Raw genomic sequence first — 25,029 nt, forward strand, 5'->3', positions numbered from 1 at the left:
AAGAACGAGCAAGAAACTAGGGATTGCTCTTTTCAAATAAACTTAAATGCTATGCAATGCAATTTGAATCATAATTGCGTGGAATCTGGACTCATATCGTATTTCCATACATCTTTATCTAACACATACTCTTTTATTTTGAAATATGACTTTTCTATTAAAATACTTTTGATGTTAGTTTTAAACTTAGGAAATGCAACTCTTAAAATAATATTCTCCGGAATCTTATCACAAAAACGTATACAGTTCCCCATAAAAGAATCGTTTACCTTAGTTAAACGAAATCGTGGTACCATGAGTTTCTAAGGTTAATATTATGGATATCTTCTTTCTTAATGAAATTATTGTACATTTTTAGGGGTATACAAAATATTTGAGTAAAAATGTACTGTGATGTCACAGTACATTTCATGATACCAGTCTCTTTACACTTATGTCTGAGAGTAACCCGAGAACGTAAACGGTACACAGAACGAATCGTTCTTCTCCCGCATTTGTATTTGTTATAGAAATCTGGAAGAAACAGGGTATTGCATGGTGTTCCAAAACACTGTACAACGTCGATCGATGGTGTCAATTCTACATCGATCGATTGTTGTGGTAACACCCTTAGGGGATACAGCGCCCATCTGCATACTGTACAGATTTTTTTTTTTTATTTTAACAAGGCTCAAGAAAAGCCAATGTACTCCACTATTCCTGATCGCATACCGCGAGCGCAACGCAGGCGCTGTTATACACACCCACTCGCCGCACGCCGTGCGCTGTACGCTGCTTTATGACAAGGAGTTCCGAATTACACATCAGGAAATGATCAAGGTCTAATGTTTTATCTAATTATAACGGATACCACTACATACGCCGAGTAGTAGTATGATGAAAGGAAAAATTCAAATATGGTAAAGCTATATAGTTATATTTTTTTATTACGGGTTTTTTTATAATATCAAGTGACAGGATGAACAAGTCGTGCGCCTGATGGTAAGCTACACGCCTGTCGATAACAGCACTGCCACTCTGAGCTTTGAATCGCAAAGATCTGAGGGGCACTGCCACTGCGACCGTCACCCTGAGACATAAGTTGACAAGTCCCATGTGCCTGTAATTTCAACAGCACCTTTCCCTTCAAAACCGGAACACGGTAATGCTGAAGTTACTGCTTGGCGGCAGAAATAGGTAAGGTGGCAGTTCTTCCCTGGACGAACTCTTTCTCAAGGAGCTCTACTGCTACTAAACAATAAAATAAAGAATGATACACAAAATATGCTTAATAGAAAAGAAATATCCTGCTTGACTATCTCAATTGACAATGTATGGATGCATGACACCCATTGCATGTTATATAGTTTTAGTTACGTTTTCAGTTATATAAACTATTTTCCTTTTTTCGTTTTACTTTTTATATGCAATATTATTTTTAAAGTATGTACCAAGCACCATATTACTAACATCATAAACATATTGTAACAAAAGTTGTTTTTTATAGTGATAATAATATAGTCCTACGAGCTTATTAGAATTTTAAAAATAACCATGTATACATATAAAATTACGTGCGTATTTCACCTCCACTTCACCTGATAGAAAGTGACGATGAGGTCGACAATGTAGCATGCTCGCCTAAATAATGCCTATTCACTCTCGTCTTGAAAAGGCCCAATCGAACCTTGATTTTGAAATTTACTTTCGTCATGTTGTTGACTCTGACTCTCCATCTTAGAGTATTGAAATGTATACCCATCGAGTATAATTATAACCAGAAATAGGACAAAATGTCATTTTAATTTGTTTGAAAACTTATGCCAAATCATTACGATGACAACTGCGCTCCGATTGGCCAGCCCGAATTTGAAATAATTGACGGGGTCGTCAATTGTTTCACTTCAAATCGACCAGTTTAACTTGAGCTTTGCTATAATGGACACAATTGAAAAATTACATATTTAATATTTAATTACCGATGAAATGTGATTCCGTTTGTTTTGTAATTAGATGTTTTGCTGTTTCACACCACCGAATGGAATAGCCCCCATTGTTAGAGATATTATCTTTATTACAATAAATACAGAATATTTTTTGAATATACGGAGACGTACACACAGGTCAGTTGTTGGCGCTGTACTATTTCAGCTTTCTAATTTGTGATTTCAGCGCAAACAATAGTTGACATTTAAAAGGCCCATTTACTGATGAGCTGTCGGGGATGGATATTTCGTCTGTATTTCTGGTTATATACTCGATGTGTATACCTTATTACAAATTGCAAAAGCAGAAAATTTGCATTCATAAAGTTAACGTTCTGTACCTTCCCGTCCGCCGGTTTGCACTGGTTCTAATACGTCACAAATTTCTAGGTAATGGCAACACTCTATGCGCTACAAGTAATGCTTCGCGTTCATTGATTAAATCGCCTTAGATTTCAAACTTATTGAATTGTATTAATTTGTCCAAATAATAAATAATAATGTTTTCTTTATTGTTGCGTCATGATACGGTTTTACGGTGTTTTCAATTTCATTAAAGCACGTCAGTATTCTGCTATCCAGTTGTACAATAATAGTAGATTGTACAACAATTGCATAAAACGTGTCATTTTACCCGGCGAGAGTGGATACTTAAGTCGAGAATAAAATGAGTTTTATGAACGAGTTGTACACTCTGCTTTTCACTTCGATTGCGAGGAAATCAAACAGCAATATTACAAATAAACGATTATTTAATTAAAATTCAATGTAAAATTACAACAATTACACATATTTAATGTGATGGTTTTTTTTTATTCTATGCACTAGAGCATAAAATCCTATTTTATGCAGCCTACACCCAGCATAAATACGAACTTTAAAAGCATGAGAAGTGAATTTTTTTTTTCTTATTTCTCTTGGCTTTTCGCGGTAAACGTTTTAGCCACTTGCAAAGTGTTTTGACTAAGTACTTGTTTTTAAAACGGGGAAACTTTTATAATATCATGGAATGTACATTTGGAAAAGGAATTAGAAACTTGGCAAAAAGTGCAAAAAGGTATCAAGCGAGGAATTATGAGATGTTAATAAACATAGTATAAATATAGAATATATATTATATTATTATTACAGCATCAGCAGTTAAATATTTATATATAAAGTGAATTTGTCATTTCTCGATTCCAGGGTATAAAAGACGCTAAATTAGGGCGCTACCTTCGATATGACGAGGAACTAGTGGTGCCCATAATAGAGAACACACCATTCGAGAAAGACCTGGCTTGTAGTATGGCAGAAGCGATACAGAAGTATCCAGGCACCAGCGCAGTACTTGTTAGACGACATGGCGTTTATGTCTGGGGCGATACGTGGCAACAAGCTAAGACGATGTAAGTACCTACTGCTTTTGAATTAAATCTAGTAGGTAGCCCCGAATGCATGTAACTTGCGATTTTAATGAGAAATAAGCATCGAGTATTAGGCCATCCATCCCTGGCAACTCATCGGTCAAATGGTACTGATGTCACTTTTGAATTTGAACTCTCGTTTGCGCTGAAATCACAAATTAGAAAGCTGAAATAGTACAACGCCAACAACTGACCTGTGTGTACGTCTCCGTATATTCCAAAAAAATTCTATATTTATTGTAATAAATATAATATCTCTAACATGACGTTTCGTCTCTGTTTCTGGTTATAAACTCGATGGAAATAAGTAATACTTATTTATGTTCCATATTGCACTTTTGATAATTATTATTTTTTTACCCTATAACGTGGCGCCCCGCCGCGCGCTGTCGGCGCTGGCGCTGCTGTGTAACTTCTGTAAAAAAACCACACTGTCCATACAAGCAAAATACATCGTGTCTCACGGCTATGCGACACAAAGGGAAAGTTCTTTAAATATTGTACATTATTTTTAATAGTAAGCATGGACCTATATAACTGAAGAGGACTGCTAATCTCTTTATAAGACAGCGTAGTCGGGTATTTAATACCTTGGTACACCAGATGTCGCGACGAGTACCAAATAACTATTTTTGTAGCTAATTTGTTTTACAATGACAAGCTGCAATTTATCAAATCTACTCTAATTGCTAGTAATAAACAAACCAACTAGATGGCGCTTATTGTACAAATTATTATGGATAGTGCCGGCTATTCTTTTATTTTGTTTAAGATTAGCTCCTTCTAACTGTATTAGGAAACATTAATTTATAAATTAGTTTATTACGCACCATGCCGTCTGTTGACACGCATATTTCGACCCCTCCTACGTAAAGAAAGTATCGCATGTCGAAATTTCCAAGTTTACAGAGGAGCGTTTTAAAATTCTGAATTCACTAAAATGAGCATAAACATGACTTTAGCATTTCTCAGTGTTATTCGGCAGCTCGTTACTCACATAGAGTATTAGAAAATCCTAGATATCGGTTAGATGATCTATTACATGAGTGAATTCAGAACTTTAAAACGCGCCCCTGTAAACTTGGCAATTTGGACATACGATATTTTACGTAAGAGGGGTCGATTTGTCACAGTTCAAAAAATAATTTTAGCTCATCAATATTTGAATAATAATATTACAAGGAAAAAACCAACTTCTTGTATTTCATATTAAAGAGGTATCAATTTATATCCACGGCTATTTACATAATATAAACAACTTCCAGGCTATCGATCAGCGTCATCTAAAAACAAGACGGCATTTTGACCTTTTTCAGAGTTACGATTTGTAGTATGCAGATTACCAGTCCTCTTGGGTTGTTGATCCATGATAGTAAGTAATATTGCATTCAAAGGTTTTAAAAAAATTACTTGTCTCACCTGGGAAATCAAACCGACCAATGCATTGACTTACAATTATATGGACGTCGGGTCCGCGCTAAAAAGTGTCCGCACTTGTAAGGCGCTAAAATCGTATACAGAGCGCGACACTCCGCTTTAGTCTTCATTTGTTCTACTGACAGCGCGATACTGCGATGACATTACAATTTAAATTTCGAATAGGTTGACTTGGGACATTTTTTTCGTGGTTTTTGTATTAGACCCGTCGTTCATTTATTTGTAAGTCAATGGACCAATGTGAAAAATTGTATCCTGTATTTTTATGATGCCGATGGTAAGGATCAATTATAAGAATTAATTCCTTTTAAGTAACACAGCATTTTAAATTAAAGAAACACAATGAAAATTTACATTTAAATTTAGAACAATTAATTATAATGCGTTTTAATGCGTCGATATTCGTTCTTCAAGATCTCATGCGATTATTACACCGCTGCGGCGATGTCATGTCAGACCTCATTATCCATCAAAGCGGAGAAAAAATCGTTTAGTCAAAATAACGTGGTACCTAGTAAAGATGTGAAGCAACTATCACTACAGGATACTAACCTAATGCAATAGCGTAGACCAACATTTACGAATCTTCAATATAATCGTAATTGTTATTACATTACTAAATATTAATTTTTTATATTTGTATTGAATTGATATTCAATTATGTTTTGTCATCAATCAAACACTTAGAAAAAATTTCCTTCGATCCGGCCGGATTCGGTTTGCTAGAAAACGCCGGTTCGAATCCGGCCGGATCTTTGTATTAATTTTTTTTTTATTTATTTATTTCTAACCAGGTTACGTAGACCGATAAATACATACCTTATAGACTAACCTACATAATAATATAAGAAAACATAATTAAACAATTATTAATTATTTACACGTATGGACTGCAATGTGTGACGCAACGCGGGTGTCCGGTAACCGACCTTGGAAACGTCTGTACGTGACACCCTTCAGCCAAAACTCCTCTTTCATGAAGGTCATATGAAAGGTCACTTGCGATTTATAGGCGATTGCATCGACACACACGCGCATATGCATTGATGCAATCGCTTATAAATTACAAATGTAGCGATGCAATCGAGCGCTTAAAATAGCGCGTCTGTGTAAAGTTGGATAATTAGCGACTGCATCGCGTTTGCATCGCTACTGCATCGCGTTTGCATCACTGCTAAAAGTCGTCGTCTGTAACCGCTCCTAAGCCAGCCGTTGGCGGTGGCGGCGCAGCGCATATGTCCAGTACTTACTATTGCTTGTTGGGACCATTCTCTTCAACGGTCAGTGTTTGTGATAGCGTATTATTACATCAATTGTCACGTCGTCACTACAAATAACTACATCTATGAAATTCTTCTTTTCAAACTCCATGTGATGTATTAGATTGTAATACCTATACTTATATCTATTTATATATATATATAAATTTAGTGAATGGGCGACTGTGGGAATTCACAAAAGTAGACAAAGGCTGTATGATCTTTACGATGAAAGAACTTATAACACTAGTAACAGTTTTAATGATTTTGTTAGGAAATATTCGAAAATGTTTAAACGTGTTTGTGTGGCAGCCAAAGCAATGTTTATTAATAATAAAATAAAAAGCAGCGCGAATGTAGTAAAAACGACTTGGAATATTATAAATAGCGAAACTGGAAGGGTCAAACCTCGTAACTTAGATTTTCAACTAAGATTTAATGACAAAATTGTAAACACAGACGCAGAAGTTGCTAAAATATTTGAAAATTTTTTTACCAACATTCCAATTTTGACTACTAATTCGTTAAATTCATCTCCCACGGCCGCTGAATCCTTACTAAAAGAAAATAATGCAGTTAGTAGCACTAATTTAAGGTTCCGTCATGTATTTTCAAACGATATTGTTAAAGCCTTTAAGTCTATAAATATAAAAAATACTGCTGATCTTGATGGTCTTTCAGTCAGAGTAATTAGTTCTATAGTTGATTGTATTGCGCCTTACTTAGCCTGTGTCTTTAATAAATGTGTTGATGATGGTGTCTTTCCTGACCTCATGAAGCAAAGTAAAGTTATTCCACTTTTCAAATCTGGTAGTATTTCTGACCCCACCAATTTCAGACCTATATCAATACTACCAACTCTCAGTAAAATATTTGAAAAAATTATTCTAAATCAGATGTGTGCACATTTTTATAGTAATAATTTAATGTCTCCTAAACAATTTGGTTTCACTCGGGGTCGCTCTACAACCGACGCTGGTGTAGAGTTGATTAATCATATATTTGATGCATGGGAAGTCTCACATGATGCTATTGGTGTATTCTGTGACCTTTCCAAGGCTTTTGATTGTGTGCACCATGATACACTGGTCAGGAAACTTCGCCATTATGGTGTGGCGGGACGTGATCTCGACCTTCTTAAATCGTATTTGCGTGGTAGGGTACAGAGGGTCGATGTTAACGGTACGAGATCGTCAGGGTCTGTAATTAGCATGGGTGTCCCTCAAGGTTCAATTCTAGGCCCATTTTTGTTTTTAGTTTATATTAATGATTTACCTAGCCTTATGGAGGGTATAAATCATGAGATAGTATTGTTTGCTGATGATACTTCCTTATTATTTAAAGTTAAAAGGCACCAATGTTCCTATGACGATGTGAACAATGCTATATCTAAAGTAGTTGATTGGTTTGCTGTTAATAACCTACTTCTTAATGAGAAAAAAACAAATTGTGTGAAATTTACATTACCCAATGTTAGAGAGACGGTTACAAACATTGTAGTTAGAAACGAAAAATTGAATCTTGTGGATACAGTTGTATTTCTAGGTATAACGTTAGATGCTAAATTGCAATGGGGTCCCCATATAAGTAAGTTGTCAAAACGGCTCAGCTCTGCAGTGTACGCGATTAAAAAAATAAGGAAACTTTCAGACGTCGAAACCGCTAGATTGGTTTACTTCAGCTACTTTCACAGTCTAATGACATACGGCATTTTGCTTTGGGGTAATGCCGCCGATATCAATAGAATCTTTGTCCTGCAGAAACGTGCAGTTAGGGCAATTTACAATCTGGGCCCCAAAGTATCTTTGAGAGATAAGTTTAAGGAAATTAACATTCTTACACTAGCCTCACAGTACATTTATGAAAATGTAATTTATGTTAAAAGGAATAGTAATTTCTTTATGAAAAATAGTGACAGACATAACATTAATACGAGGAATAAAAATAAACTAGCTTTTCTTGATAGTCGTCTTCACAAAGTCAAACAATCATTTAAGGGGCAATGTATACGCTTCTATAACAAGATTCCGGTTGATATACAAAATTTGCCTTTCACGAGGTTTAAAACTATAGTGAAACAAAAACTTTATACTAAAGGTTATTATACAACTTCTGCGTACTTGGATGACAAAAATCCGTGGTAGTAACCCGTTTAGCTCATGGAGGTAGTCTCAATCTGATGTTTCAAATAAAAAAATATTGTATATAATAATGTTATTTACAAAGAGCAACCCCTAGAGTTTCTTGCTCATTCTTCTCAGGGGAATCTGCCTTACGAATGAGCGGTAGAGTTTAACCATTGTGACGATTTCAAGTGTAATAATGCTTACCTATGAAATAAAGATTATTTTGATTTTGATTTTTGATTTTTTGATTATATCGTAAATTGTTGCAGGACGGAATGCTATGATTACTTATTCGAAATGGCCGTGGAGATGAAGAAACTGGGGCTCGATCCAACGTTCAACCCTGAGAATGGTGCTAACGGAAAATCCTAATCAATTGTCTCAACTTTTAAATTAATACCAACCAACATATCACTTAGGTAGGGTAGGGTGGTCGACTAGTGAACTAAGTGTACACTATGAATCGCGCCAATAACTCAAAAATGCGATATTGAAATTTGGTGCAAATCGCACCAGGTGAGCTTCTACTATAAGCACCACACTTTACCTAGTCTACAACTGCAGCTTGGATGCCCAAGGGCGATGGTGCAGAATGAACCACTTTTAAGATGTACACAATGAACCTATGACAACTTAATGATAAATTAAACATGAAAATGTTGACTGCTAGATCTTTAAAAAAATCACACAGTAAGTGCACGACTGAGTTACAAAACTCCTATTGTGAATTTGTGAGACTTAAGCTGTTTTTCTTCGTTATATTTCATTATTATATTTTTAAAAGCTGATGTTCTATTTCAATTATGTTTAATATTTCAGTCGGATGCCCAAAAACTTATTGTTTTCAATAATTTAAGTAAAAACTACGTTGTATTTCACATTTTTTATAAAAATAAAATATTTTGCTGATGATTGTATTAATCATGTACATTTTGGCGTATTTGGTTCATTACGTACCAGCCCCCGGTTCAAAGAGTACCATGGAGTGCGCACAGTGAACCATTTCTCACTTTGTAAAAAAAACATGTTTTTGAAGGACTGACTGTATTTGGACAAAAATGAAGTACTACTTTATTATACCCAGTATAATTACCTATAATTTTAAGCAAAATCTGTATAATTTAGGTTCTTAGATCCAGATTCACAGCTCTTAAAATTTAGATGATTCATTATCAACCACCCTACCGTACATACTTTAAGAATTCATTAAAAAAAGAACACACTGCAACGTTTCTCCGCTAGAGGCGCCACTAATAACTTAAACACATTTTACAAATGCTTTTATGACAGAACAGTCCAAAGATTTACCAGATTTAGTCTACAGATTAATTGTAGCAAATTATGTCTAATGTTGTAAAAAAAAAAGTGATTAACGTATCCACTTCGTAACACGTCAAACAAACTCAGTTGCTATTGCTACTGAAAACGCTGAACTGAACAGAAAAAATATTTCTAAGTAAAAGGCAAAAATACGAAATAAGTAACAAATTGTAAAAAATTTGCGGCTTTAGAAACTAACAATTGCCTTTGTACTATAACGAGGCAATTTGATAAATTTGCGGCAGAACAGGCTGTTCAACATTCAAATAAACAAAATGGCCGGCCTATACTATCTATATACTACCTATACTTCGGACCACTACAAGAAGTTCGAATTATTAGAGAAAGATGAAGTGGTAAAACGTTATAAAGGGCGGTCGGAAACTATTAGAGATGGAGTGGTAGAATGTCATAGTGGGCATTGAAAGAGTTTTTGAACAGAGAGAGAAAAGGACAGGTGGAAGTTATGCTATGTTGTAGGTCGACAATTTTTGTCAACAAATATTGCAATAACGGATTTAATACTAAATTATCATGATTCGTGAAGAATCCGTTGGAGTTCTTAATCATTATTTGGATTATTATTTAATATGGCCCCCGTACAAGTATTATTTCATTCCTCAGTAGGAAATTGCTTCAAAGTACGCACACCTCTGGCCGAACCCGACCTTGCACTGCAGGGTACAGGCCCAGTCTGCCCCCACTTAGACCTGTTTACTGTTTCTTTATCATTGCAGTTTGTGGCGCCTCTAACGCCAAAACTTGGAACTATAATTTTGTTTGTCGAATGTCATATATATTCTGTGATGGTGGGCTAATAATTTTGTGCCATATTTTTAGGATATAATTACTTGTTGAATAATATGTTTATTTTTTTACTTATATTTTTAATTATTTATTAATACATAAAACTGGGTAATCAAATTCCACGTATGCTTTCATACGTACTACATACGTAAAATAGAAAATTTATACAACTGTTAAAATTATGTAAGAAATATTGAAATAAAAATCAATGTGGGAATATAATTATTTTTATTACTATGTCAGCGTTGGAAAAAAATGTGAATGGATTAAATTTACTCACTATACTCTCTGGTACGTTTAGTGTAAGTATTTACTAAGTACTACAACTTTAATGTAATTTTAATTTAATAATAATAATAACGCACACTCAACATAGCCCCGCACTAGGGAAACCCTGTGTCGCGGGGCCACGGACGCAGTTAAAATTAAAGTTGTTCTCTACAAAGTAATAGCCAATTTTCTACAGTATTTGTAGAACTATTTTCTAACAATGCTTTGCCAGATATGAAGACAGAGAGATGAGGATATCCTCACCGTTACCGGAAAGTTCCTATTCTGAAAATTCTCATAATCTTTGGTTGGAGATCATCATTATCAACTCATTTATACGTCCCACTGCTGAGCACGGGTCTTTTCGGGTTTAGGCCATGTTTAAAACATATTTGATTGAATGTTTAAAATTTAAAGTATATATTTGTTAAATACAAAAATAACCTTATTTTAAAATTTTTATCAAATAAAATATGTCTTTTGTAAAGCTATCCTGTGGTAAAAACGAGATAAATAAATTTAAAAAATATATTATGCAAGGACATTTTAGGACTAACCAAAAAAATTATTCCCTTACACTTTACCTTCTCTCGATCTGTGAACGCATTTGTTAAATGCATTTCTAAGTTTTTGAAAGATGGCAGCACTGTAAGGGCGCATATAATGGACACGAATTTCACCGCGCTCACGTCGCGCGGAGACCGCGTGCATCTAACTGTCATGTCAAAGTACGCTATTTATTTATCGCCAGAAGAACAGAAGGTATTGGATTCATCCAAGGAATCAGGTACACACATTCGAAAAATTATACGAAAATCTGCGAAATGATGAAAAAGCTTGCCTTTGTTCCACCAAAGTATCAATAAATCGTTGTCCACAGAAGATTCGCCGGTCTTTTTGTATTATTACGCTATTAGCGTTATTTCTCGAACAAAACTTTCTGCCACTTTTGGGGTAGTACTACAAGCAAACAGGTGCACTCAAATGCTATATTGAATTGTGTCACTATGGTCTGCCACAAACAAAAATCGACAACACTAGCTTATTTTTACAAATACAACACACATTCTTGTCATGTCCGTACACAGAATAGGCCTATAAAAATAAATCGATTCTCATGAATAACGCACACACGCAACATAGCCCCGCACGGGCAACCACAAATTACACCCAAACTCACGAGAGAAATAAATGTAGGCCGTACAAGTATTTCTCCCGGCCATGGAATCGAACCTGGGATCTCTGTGTGGCAGCCCGGCATGATACCCGTTCCGTCACTGAGGCAGCAATATACTAGAGACGGAAAGTTTTCGACGTGACGGTGCGGATATGTATTACGTACTGGGTTAATCACGTATATGAAAATTGCAATTCCACCCTTGGCTAGACTGGATGTAGAGGGTTTATTTTTGCGATTTTGTGTGTAGTGTAACAGTGGTATTGTTTTACATATATTTACCAGAGCAGATTGTCATTGACTTACTAAAACGGATGACAATAAATACGATCCAAAAACCGCGAAAAAATGTCTGGAGTTTTTTTGTTGTGTTTTTCTGTTGTCAGTGTTGGAGCCAATGACAAGCATGGCCGAAGTTAACCTATACAAACGTATGACATGTATAGAAATATAAAAAAACTATAACATTAAATTTAAATTGTAAAGACATTGCAGTATTGCTTAATTTTGTTTGCCACAATTTGAAGGCCCAAAAGTTATCCATATTCAGCTTCTACTGGAAATAACCTAAAAATGCACCATATTTAGCTTCTCGTGAAAACTACTCGAACACAAGAGTATTAATATAAATATTAGTATAAAAATTAATTGTAGATTATTTTTATAGAAAAACACGTAAAAAAACGGTAAGTTTTACTTTTTATTAGTTATTTCAGACCAAAAACAACAAATTATGCGAGTTTCATTGAAATCAAAATTCTAAAATCCAAAAACATTGTTGGGGTAAGAGGGTTTACTACTTACGGGGTAAGAGAAACATATGTTCCTTTTCCCCTGTGTCAGGGGTGACAAACTTTTTGATGAATTGTCATAATGGAATATTGTCATATTCGAACTAACACAACTTTATATCCATATATATTATTTTATACCTATGCATATATACTTCTAAGAAATTAAGTTAAATTTGTTCAAATAACGTTTTTGATTGTAATCGAAAATTGGTAAAATTGAAGTGACTAAGTTCGTCTAACATGGTGTTAATTCCTAACGAAAGTTACAATAATTACACCACTACAATTTTATGTGTAAACAATGACACATCTTTAGCGTAGTTTTTAAAGCCAGCAGTAAAATTCTGGTAGCACATTTTTTTCCATCACGAATTTTTAGAAAATTTAATATTTATTCGAAAACTAAAAACAATTTGCATAAGCTCTAAAATAAGTCATTATTTATGTTTTATATTACGTCAGTAATCTAAAAACAAACACAAAAGCGGCTCATTGCACGTTACTACTACGACTACTTCTATACCACAATTGATTTAGTGAAACGGTTTTCAAAGTAGAGTCGTTATGCTGACTAGAGAAGAATAAATTTTGCTAGAAGTATAATTTTATTTTTGGACCTAACATTGTTTTTCTGTTATGACGATGTTTAAAAAGTACTTAAGTTACTCAGTGTGTTGATTTGCAAACGAGTGGTTAAAAATGTGCCTTTATTATGTTTTGTACTAAAAAAATTATAACAGGTTCACTTTTTTTTAATTTGTCACCTCTGACTTTAACTTGTATGTTCCTCTTGCCCCAAAACTAATATTTCACTTTTTTTATAACTATACGTTATTTCAATGGTTTTAAGATCAAAATCGATTGAAATAATTTTACTTAGTACTTAACTACGGATATATTTAAATATACATATATTATATTTATATAATATACGATGATAGTTCCTCTTACCCCATTTTTTTGGGAAAGAGAAACTTTAGCCCAATCTGAACGTTTTTGTCAGATACATCGTAAGTATTAATTTTAGCGTAACGATTGTTAAAACATGGAAAGCTGTTAAACCAGGGCAAGATAAAAGGATTTCGAAATTCGCTTAAGACATTATTTATTCCTCCTAGAGCTCGTAACATTTGTCTCGAAATAAACTATGTTCCTCTTACCCCACCTGACCTTACTAAACATTATATTTCGAGTAACTTTAACACAACTCATATCTCGGACAGCCGTTTCAATTTCATGTCAATTTGTATGTTGGTATTGCTTGAAGAAAAATGTATATGTATTATTGTTTATTGCCGTCTCTAGTATATTGCTGCCTCAGTGACGGAACGGGTATCATGCCGGGCTGCCACGCAGAGGTCCCAGGTTCGATTCCATGGCCGGGAGAAATATTTGTATGGCCTGCATTTATTTCTCTCGTGAGTTTGGGTGTAATTTGTAGTTGTGTATGTGTGTATCCATGACACCTGCGATACAGGGTTTCCCTGGTGCGGGGCTATGAGAGTGTGCGTTATATATTTTAAATACTCTACATAGGATGTCATACGCGCTGTGAGTTTATAAGAGTCTGTAACACTTCAGTAATTTTTAGTTCACTAATTCTGAACGTAAGGAACTGCGCTTAATTCCGGACATACCGGCTCTACGGTATACCGGAGAGGTCTGCCTGGACCGGAACGTGTATTGGAACCATAGATATAGAAAAATTGGAACAGACAGTTTAGTGTACCAGCGCAGGCGACAGGCGCAAGATCGAAAATTAATTCTTTTGAGTGCTACCGTACGGTGAACCTGTGCATGTGTGCGTGTACTACGGTCGCCTGCGCAGGTTACGCCATTTAATTTCTAGTTACGGTACGTCGTTCGCATCGTACTCCAGTGCGTAATAAAAAATGACAACATCCATACAAAGATAATAAGAAAATACTTGAGGAATTTATAGAAATATATCGAATTCATCCATGTCTTTGACATATAGGAAATAAAGAATACCACCGAGATAAAATAGAAGCTGCTTATAAGATGCTTGTAGAAAAATTAAAAGGAATACAACCCAACGCCACTAAATCGGTAGTTGTGTAGTAGTAGCGCCACACCGAAGTTAACTGAAGATCTCCGGCATACCGGACAGTCCCACATACGCTACCACAAGCGGTCTACCTGCGCAGGTAGACCTCTCCGGTATACCGTAGAGTGTATGGCCGACATTATAAATATTGTTGTGCGGCTGCAGCGCCACTACACTGTTTTCATAAGCGTCTAATTTCAAGGCACCCTTATGCGCTGCGCTGAAGGTGCAGTTTTAGTTGACGCAACTGTCAACAAGTGTCCGTTAATTACCAGTTGCAGCAACAAAAAAGCCTAACGGATGCCGCGATTTAAAAGAAACTTTCGAAATCCAGGTCATTAGCAAGAGCAAGACTGACGCTGCGTGAGACGGGAAGGAGTGTAGTCGCTCTCGCTCGACACGTTGCAGTTGCCGGTTGGAGAAATTGGCAACTTGAGGTGGCAATTAACAATGTACTTAATCGCAGTTTCATGGAATTGTGTTGAAATGTCATACACAGATAGTTGCCGAAACTCGAGGATCAAAATTGCTCCATCTGCGCAGCGCCTCAGAAATTCCTGCTTTCTAAATACAAGCGGCCAGAATACTTTCTGACAATTGACATAAATGAAATTGAGATGACTTGGGGTTCACAATTTTTTTGTTTATCTTTAAATTAGCTGATATACTCTTTTTTAAGAGCTCTTTAATTTCTTCTAATTCCGCTTTAGACAACAAATTTGTGCTTGAAAAATCGTGGTCGAATGACGGACAGTCTCTTTTTGCCATATTATACATAGCTTTCAAATCTAGTGAAGGTGCATTCTTCTTAGTGCGTATTTCTCCTTGCTTTTTCAACAATTTTTTAAGATCTTCTAAGTAAGTTTTGTTACCTGGTACATTACTGTCTATAATTTCTATTTCGTTTGTTACTTCTTTTAAATTTTGCTCTGTAATGTTGTATTTTTTTCTAAATTCCGACGGTACGCCGTTTAGAGGAATATCTGAAAAACGGGAAATCATTAACATTTTTATGGGAACGCTTTTTTGACTGAATAATTTTGTTTTTCACCCTCGCAATCTTGATGAATTTGATACTATTTTACGATCTTCTAGTCACGATTTTTAACGGCAAGCAGAGTGGCGAATATTTGTAACCATAGCAAAATTGACTTTATGTCAATTACGTAACGAGCAAATTACGAACATAAACTAGTTTTTATAATTAATAAAAATGCTTCTTGTTAAGTATCAAGTGCAAGTGCACGCTTGCTGACAAACTAAAGTAAGGCTCAATTTATATTGTTGCGAAGGAGAATGGAAGCGAATTTTTGTAACCATAGCAAAATTGTGTAACGTATAAACTGGATTCTCGCGCAGTCTTGGGAATTCCCGCAGCTGCCATATAGTATCTATTTTCTACTGACGTTACAAAATTGACATAAAATATATTATGATATGTACGGACAATGGCTCACCAGACTACACATTTTTGTTCGCAAATCGCCTCCAGTGCAACGGAACAAGATACGTCAATGTGTAGCTTGTTGTGCTGGCGTATGTACAATAATCGTCATAGCTAAGGCATTTGCGTTTTAGTAACTTTCGAGATATTACTACACTATCAACTGCCTCCATGGCCGAACGGATAACTTAATTCACCTAAATTAGTTCACCTAGGTGCATTAAGTACACTTTTAGTAAACTTAAATCACCGGGTTGCATTACTCAGAACACTCATCATACTGTAACCTATTTTTTGTACGGCCCACTGCTGAATAGAGCCTCTCTCATGCGAGGGTTTAGGCCATAGCTCGCCATGCTAGTACAAAATGCGAATTGTGGACTTGCATGGGGAAGCATGCCAAAAAAGTTTTGACGTTGGCTTTGAATTTGTGAAACAAATATATGCCTGAAGTTCGCGTGGCAGGAGATGTTGAATTTTGCGCATTAAAAGTACCAAATTCGTTTTAGCGGAATAACTCTAAAACTAAAGGGATTAAAAAAAAATCCGTGACAGTTCTCGATCATGCATAAATATAATTAATTATCTAATTTTTGTCCTAATGACCTGTAGCATTTCGAGGATGAATCGAAAAAATGTGAAAATTAGAGGTCATTTCGTGATTTTTATCTATCGAGGAAACTTTATTGTTTTATGTTTCTGATTAGTGTCTATGCTTGAATATATCGTGTAGTTACTCATACAATATTTTATTTTTAACTTTAAAGTGGATATAGTCCTCTAAAATCAAATCGAAGATTAGGAATTTTTCCTCTGCTCCCTCTTAAACAAAAAGGATCCAATGCACCATCCAGTCACTTTCGAGATATGGCAGTTTGAAGTTAAAAAGTGTTTCTCACTCTTGTTTTCTTTTCAATACTTATAATGTCATGTAACTCCTGAGATATTTATTTATGTTTATATGTTGGATTTTTTTTGCTGATCTAAGAGGTTAGACTTTAGGAACCGTTTGGTACACATAACTCATTTTTTGATAATTTTGTGGATTGGATCCTTTTTGCTTCATCATCATCATCCACAACCCGACTTCACCCACTGCTGGGTATAGGCCTCTCGTAACTTATGCCATCCACGTGCTTAACTACGTTCAATTAATACAAAGATCGAACACTTAGAAAAATTCCTTCGTTCCGGCCGGATTCGAACCGACGCGTCTTCTAACACCGTTAGACGCTATGCCAACTAAGCCACGGAACGAACCAACGGACCTCACGAATTTTTCTATGTGCTTGTTTGTCGCATCTTTTTATTCGGTTTTCAACGAGTTTTTAGCCGTAGCGCCATCTATGAGAAATCATTAAGGCGATTATCACACTGCACCGCGTTTATTAACGTTGTACTGAAGTACCTCAGTTTGTATGGAAAGCGCCGTCGAACACACTGACACGCCCCCGCGGAGGGGCGCGGCGAACCGCAGGGTATGGCACACTGCGCTCCGCACTACCGCGCAGATTTTTAAGCTTAAGGACATGTTCAGTTTTCAACAATAGATCTCGACGTCGATAAATTTATATTTGCTATTGAAAATCGACCAAATTTATCTTCATATTTTCTAAAATCTTTGTGAAATGAAATTATCCATTTATCGATCAGGTTCTTAAAAAGGGATGTATCCAATATCTTCGGTGTCTTTTTATTTGAGTAAACAAAAATGAAATAAACAGTATAACTGCAGCGTCTTGAATGAGTTCTGTATTATTAACCATTCTTGTATAAGAAGGATCTCAGCTACAAGTACAATCTCCACGCCGATCAACTACGAAGCGAGTACTTTCAGTGACGCGGGGCCGCTAGACCGCTGCCCCCGCGCAGATTAAACCGCGCGTTGACGCAGATCTGCGTCTCCGCCACCGCCGCGCGCGTGATTTCGGGGTGTGTTAATCGCCTAATTGGGTGACGAAATATTTTCATAGATTTCTCATAGATGGCGTAATATAATTTTAGAGTAATAAAAAATCAGTGGAGTAATATAATTTTTTGTATTACTTTTTATAATTTTTCTTGTTTTTTTTTTATTTTTATATGATTTATCTTACCTTTATCTCCACATTTGTAACATTCATTTGATACAGAAAAAAAAGATCTCATAGTCTGAACAGGTTTCGTATCATCGTCAGTAATATAAACATCATATTCTACACACACAATCTTTTCTTGTAACTGTCTTATTTCCAAATTCTTTTTCTTGTACCTTGTGTATTTCTCTACGATGACTTTGATTCGAGGTTCGTCTCTTACAGAAACTTCTTGTGGAGTTGGCCGTTGACGAGAAAATGATAATATAGGTGTGGAAATTGGTGTTGAATTGGAAAAGAAGCGTTTAGAAATGGGAGTCGATTGTCCTAATATTTGCGAATAGTTACATTGCCTTGGTGGTTGGGCTGGAAAAAACATTCAAATAAAGTGATTAAGTAACTTGTGCTGAGTAGCGAAGATCGATTCCTCTAATGAACTTTTTCTCTCTTGGAATGAAAAATTTTTGTTATTTATGTAAACAGCCATATTTAATTACTAATATTATGCTCCCCGAATTTTGTGAAAATTAAATAAAGAAACAAAAACCAAAATTCGAAAAAAAAAACAAAAAAAAAACAAATTTTGTGAAAAAATTATAAAGACACAAAAAAAACAGAACAGCTCCAAAAATTAAGTTGGCATAGTGTTCATTGTATGTATCGAGATTTTATTCTCCGTACTTACATGTAGGTAGGTTTTAAATTCAAATCGCCCGTTATAACTAATAAAACCTCGGTTTCAAAAATTTAAACCCATTTCAGAAACATTAAAGTACATTTTTACGCGAAAGTTTACTTTTTCATTTAGTGGTGGTAATGATTACACACTACTACAATTAATAAAAGAATAATAAACGAAATATTAACGTTTTGACGCTAAGTATTGATCCACATCTTCTGTGCTGTCGACACAATGCCAAGGAGACTCCAAAGTATCGGTATAATTTGTAATCATGTCAGGATTCGCGCACTGCGAGCTGTTCTCAACTTTCGGCGATGCGTTACAGAGCACTTGTCGCAACAGCTTTGCTGTTACCGGGTTGAAGGGGTCGAAACCGTATTGTTCTAGAAGTAGTTTTTTGTACTAAACAAACAAAAAAGAGAAATTAAGAGGTGTCATGATTAGAAAGTCGATCATATCACTTGCTGTAGCCCGTGATTGCTTCAAATATGCCTCATCTTAGATATGGAATGACCTATCTCCTCCTGTAAGAGCGGAGGCGGTGCCTTTATCGTTACGGATCACAGAACAATAAATACAGTAGAAGTGGTTAGTTACCGTCAGACGCGTGCCAACATTAGATCTCGAAAGAAAGCGAAAATGGAGGAGCTTAAGCCTACTTAAACTCAGTTCTCCATTTTCGCTTTGTATGATTGGTCTACATCATGAATTAAAAACTTTAAGAAAAAGCTAAACGAAGATGGACTTAGCGGTCGCCAGATGGTAAAACAAGAAATGAAACTGATTTATTATATTTAATAAAACACTATTTCTAACTTTACTAATCTTGACGAATTGCACTTGTCGGCGACGTGTGGTGCAATCTGGTGTCAGATAACCGTCCGCGGAATCGCCGGTACGTGACACCCTTCAGCCAGAACTCTTCCTTCATAAAGGTCGATAGATGTCCGTTCGGCTCACCACAAATGAATTAAAATTTACGTGTAAATAATTCACCTTTTCATTTCAGTGCCACCTGTTATTGTAATTAAAAGTACTACTAATTCACACTTTCAAATCTAGATAGCGCTGTTACGTACTTTCGTAACCATCGCCATTTTAATACGAGTCTCAATTCACATGTGGCGTTTCAATGTACCCAAATTATGGTGATTTCGACGAGAGTGGATATTTTGTACAGGCTAGTTCTTTTTTAGTCATTAAACCTAATATTACTATTACTATTTCGCTTGGATTGTTAAAAATAAGAGTTCTATATGTATTCAAAAAAACATAACCATCAAATTAAGGTAAGTGTGTCTATGTGTCACACTTGCCCCAAATCAGAGGTGGTAAACATTAACTATTATTTTTAGTAATTACCGATGATTAGGTTAAAATATTTAATGGTTGTAGATAAAATTTGTGTAATATTTGAGATTAGCGTTTCAAGTAAGAAGAGAACAGTCAGAAAGGCTATTGTGAATCTCGTTTTAACTGTAGTGCATGCCGTACGGTGAATGGAATACAGAGAGTTATTTGTATTTTTTTATTTAAACGGACAGGAGGGACTTTTATTAATCAGAATAGGTAAACAGAGAACAATCTCATCACCCCTTTTAAAGAGAGTAAACCAGGTCAAGAATCTTTTATTATTTTTTGTTCTAAGCAGCATAATGTGATTTTAATTTTTTTTAAAGGTTTTCCACCGCTGTCTACAGCACAGTATGACACACTTACCTCATCACTTTTTTGTCTTAAATGTTTAAAACAACCTATGTAAATAATTTATATGACAAATGATTGCTTGTTGTACCTACTTAGATGATATAATCTGTGCTTTTTACAATAAAAAATAGATTTCGTAATCATTTTGTTTGCGTGCATTTTGGAGACAGCGGCTCCAATAGTAACAGAGGCCTAATGCACTTCCATTGCTTTTTTTGTTCCGTGTTACGGACATTCAAACATAAATGCTCACAATGGCTACTTGGCAAGCAATCACGGGATGCAGGTTTCTTATAATTCATGGCTTGTGTGTTATTATAATATACTGGCTTTTAATAATTTGGAATTATAATAATATTTTGCATTTTAATTATTAGTGTATTGTTATGCCTGTATGTGTTATATATGATTAATTATATATATATTTTTGTGTTCCTGACCACAATGTTCTTCATGTAGAGTCATCGGGCCTCAGAAATCAAAATCAGACGGCCTGGGACATATGAGAAAAGTACTCTATAATAGGGATAGGGTAAGGTGTTTGACAATGAGCCACCTAAATTTTCATGAACTGTAACTCTGAATCTGTGGACCTAAATGATATACTTTTTGCATATAATTATAGGTAATTTTACTGGGTATGCTGAACTAGTACTTCATTTTTGTCCAAGTACAGTCAATAATTCTAAAAACATGTTTTTTAAAAAAATGAGAAAAGGTTCACTGTGCACACCCCATGGTACTCATTGAACCGGGGGCTGGTACACAATCAATCAAAGGGGCCACAATGGACGTGATTATTACAATCATCAGCAAACTATTGTATTTTTATAAAAATTGTGAAAAACAACGCGCAAAAAATAATTGAAGCAAAAATTTTTGCTTAAATTATTGAAAACAATTTAGGTGAAAATGACTTTTTGGGCATCCAACAGAAATATTAAACATAATTGAAAAAAAAACACGCTTTTAAAAACGTAATAATAAATATAACGAAAAAAAACAGCTTGATTCTCACAAATTCAAAATAAAAGAACTATACTTCCCTGGACGAACTCTTTCACAAGAAGCTCTATTGCTACTAAAAACTGAGTTATATGTTTTACGTGTGTGAGTCAGTGACCCGCCGGGCTCCTCTGCTTGTATAGTGCCACGCAGAGGTCTCGGGTTCGATTCCCGGGCCGGGAGAATTATTTGTAGGGCCTATATTTATATCTGTCGTGAGTTTAGGTGTAATTTGTGGCTGTCGACATGTGTCCATGGCAACCGCGATACAGGGTTTCACTAGCGCGGGGCTACGAGTTTGCGTTATTAATATATTATTTGTTATTTTTCGCTTGTTAGTGTATTGATTTTTTGTGGTTTAAAGTTGGTTGAATATTTTTAGAAGTTTGTTTATGAAATTATAGCATGCAATTTCAAATATGCATAATGCCTGGTCATGTATGGAGTTTCCAGGTTCAGGCGAGGGGCCCAAACTGCCTTTGGTCAACTGCGCGAAGTCCTGTGACTCCGGCGCGTAGCTGCAAGCCTTGTTCGTTAAAGAACGAGGTAGCACTTCTGTGTCCCTGTCCCGAAACATCTCTGTCGCGTATATCTGAAATGGTATTCTATACATTTTTATATCCACAAGCAAAAAATCTTCGGTTGTTCAATAAACATTACATCACAGGTAACAGACCTAAAAACTCAAATGGATATGAGGAAATAGCTATAAATAATTTGGTTTTATGTAATTTTTATTTCTGTTTAAATAAAAAAATTCTGAGGTGAGCAAAACATAACCCTGCACTCACTGCAATCAGCCATCAACTAGTAAGCCCCGTAAACGATCAAATATTATGTGTTTGTCAAACTTTTTGATCGTCTGTGGTCGTGTTTGATACGTTTGTCAAACAATCTACGTGTTTGGTGTGTTTGACGCAAATTGAGATTGACAGCGTGTTTGAAAAACATCTTTGAAAGTATGCTGGCATGTTTGTCAAACAAAACTTCAGAGGCCTTACCATGAACTCTTATTAAGATTCAGTTTAGGACTTAAAATAAATCGTTGTGAGACAGCGCTACATGAAGTGTATATCACCATCCCGCTTTTTTGTCGTTACAAACTTATACTGAACTGTAATAAGAGTTCATGGTAAGGACCCAGTTGTCGCCTATACGTATACCTTGCTAGATTCCGTATAGTCATTTGGTTTGGTGCGCAATATGTTATCTTTTAATTTCAGCCATTGTCTACACCAAAGTATATTTCTTTTTTCTTAATACGTGGTACTCGAGTTAATACCAGAAATGCTTTATCTATTATTCTTACTCATTTTACAAAGAGATATGACTCACTGTATTAACTATAGTACCGTACCATCGTGTTTAAACGTTACGTACGACTCTATAAGGAGATGACTAAGTGTGAACTACAGGCAAGTTTGTCAAACTTGTTTGATGGTTTATTTGATCGTTTGCGACATTGTTTGAAGAAAACGTGAAGTGTGAAGCATATGTTTGACAAATTATTTGATCGTTCACGGAGCGCTATAAAACTATTTGACGTCGTAATACCATACCTTGCAAGGCAGCATTCTAGACGGCATTTCGCTTGTATTTTGAACAACACTTCTTCCTTTCACCTCGTCGAGTTGTTTCGAATTCCTTGTCTTATTGACGTCGTTGACGTGCCTTAACCTATTCGTTGTATGTCCCATTCTAGTATTCCCCTTAGATTCAACGTTAGGCCCCCTTAAACCAGGCCCCTGAGCATTTTTATTAACCCTCCGACTATTCATTTTTTTGCTTGTGTTTAAAATTCTTGTTTTGTTATGTTACTTTTTTTTATTATTTTCAACATTTTATATTTCCTTCCAAAACGTCCTGGAAATATTTCTTCACATGGCTTTTTGACAGTGTCTGAAAAACACCCATAGACAACTATCTCTCGGCAACGGCAACCTTCGTGTTTCGGCCTTAGAGGATGGAAAAAAAAAGAATTCGGCTGTAGTTGGATTTCTCAATCATCAATTGCACTCTTAGAGGATGGAAAAAAATAAAGGAATAGTCTAAGGTTGCACTCATTCAACCATAGAGAATGAAAAAAAAAAAGGAAATCAACATAAGACTGTTGATAGGGCAATGATTTGAAGGTATATAGTTGCAACTACCTACTCTTGTGCTGGGTATATTGTTAAGAAGTAAACATTATAATAAAAATAATCTATTTTCCTTTTCATAACATAAAAAGGCTGCCATATCACACCCATCTCACTTATTTTTAAAACCATTAGTTTTGGGAAACTAAGTTTGAAGTGAATTTTATACAATATCTCAAAATCGTGGAACTAACTACCACAATGACAATTGTTTAACGCAAAATCGATGTAAGTAACCTTTATTACAATAGGCTTTTTTGTCTTTGTAGTGTCATCTTTACTTTTTCATGATTTTATTTATTCTAAGCATTAATTAATGGTATACATATCGTGTAAAGCGTATCGCCTATTTTGACTTACGTTACCCTGCCCATTACTAGCATCAAAATTTTTGCCAAATGCTAATGCTTATCTCATGTATATTCATTTATAGCAAATAGGCATTTCAAATATTGTATGATATAAATTATTAACAATTCCTGTACAAAAGAAAAGTAAAAAGCTTCAGTATATTTGGGTATATTGATAAATAATAAAATCGTGAAAAGAATTATTTCACGTAACCCGAATTGCGAGAGGTATGCGTAGTATCGCAAACGCTTTGTTATTGTAGTGCCTATTTCAATTAAGTTTAGATAAATGAAAATCGCATTATAACAGCATTGAATTAATGAGACGCGAGCATTTGGCGTGTACTATATCTTTGTAAATACATTTTACAAAATAATAATATTTTGTAGTCTTATAAAGCAGACCGAAATAATTAAGTCAAGCTTTGTTACGCGTAACTCACCTATCTTATGATAATAGTGATGTGTGTGACACGGCAGAAGGATCTATCATCCTTTTTATAATGACATGCAAATTAAAACTTATAAAAAAAATTTGCTGTAATGTAAATAGGTACCTATATATTTTTCCTATATTTAAACTAATAGGAAGCAGTTATAGACGAAGACAACATGCAAGACAACGACTGAGAACGTTAATATTTACTATTACAATTTGAATCAATCAGTCATATTATTAAATTTAAAAAAATATGAATACTTAGTTAATAGTAAGTACGTTTGTATTCCAAATGTTTGCATTGAATAATCATGACATTAATTGATACCGTGTAAACTTGGTTGCTAAGCCTGTGGTTCGATCAAAGACTTTTTTACTTTTTATAAGTACACAAATTTGTACTTTTTAACCAACTTCAAAAAAGGATGAGGTTTTAGGTTCGACTGTATATATTTTCTATGTATGTTCGTCGATTTCACCGTCACTTGTGGACCGATTTTGAAAAATATTATTTTTTTGAAAGGGTATACTCTTGAGGTAGCTCCATTGTCACCAAGTCAG

The 25,029-nt window shown here is 35.2% G+C and overlaps 2 protein-coding genes across 3 annotated transcripts; one reads left to right on the top strand and one right to left on the bottom strand.

The window, feature by feature from the left end:
* Positions 1–474: 474 nt before the first annotated feature.
* LOC113229509 (probable methylthioribulose-1-phosphate dehydratase) lies at positions 475–10,443 on the top strand. Of its 2 annotated transcripts, XM_026463129.1 has the most exons (4): positions 475–819; positions 3,150–3,352; positions 8,462–8,591; positions 9,373–10,443. In XM_026463129.1, the coding sequence occupies exons 1-3, from the start codon at positions 535–537 to the stop codon at positions 8,562–8,564; spliced, it is 591 nt and encodes a 196-aa protein (XP_026318914.1). In that variant the 5' UTR covers positions 475–534; the 3' UTR covers positions 8,565–8,591; positions 9,373–10,443. The 2 variants fall into 2 exon arrangements, with proteins under 2 accessions (XP_026318914.1, XP_026318913.1); XM_026463128.1 differs by having other exon boundaries at positions 476–819; positions 8,462–10,443.
* Positions 10,444–14,015: 3,572 nt separating this feature from the next.
* On the bottom strand, positions 14,016–23,281 carry LOC113229489. Its single transcript, XM_026463093.1, has 5 exons — positions 23,101–23,281; positions 21,972–22,133; positions 19,015–19,231; positions 18,169–18,513; positions 14,016–15,611 (listed from the first exon to the last, which is right to left on the bottom strand). Exons 1-5 carry the CDS (start codon positions 23,236–23,238, stop codon positions 15,193–15,195), a joined length of 1,281 nt encoding a protein of 426 aa, XP_026318878.1. The 5' UTR covers positions 23,239–23,281; the 3' UTR covers positions 14,016–15,192.
* Positions 23,282–25,029: the final 1,748 nt, after the last annotated feature.

The sequence above is a fragment of the Hyposmocoma kahamanoa genome, unplaced genomic scaffold, assembly GCF_003589595.1.
Source record: "Hyposmocoma kahamanoa isolate Upper Pololo Valley unplaced genomic scaffold, ASM358959v1 62, whole genome shotgun sequence".
Taxonomy (NCBI): domain Eukaryota; kingdom Metazoa; phylum Arthropoda; class Insecta; order Lepidoptera; family Cosmopterigidae; genus Hyposmocoma; species Hyposmocoma kahamanoa.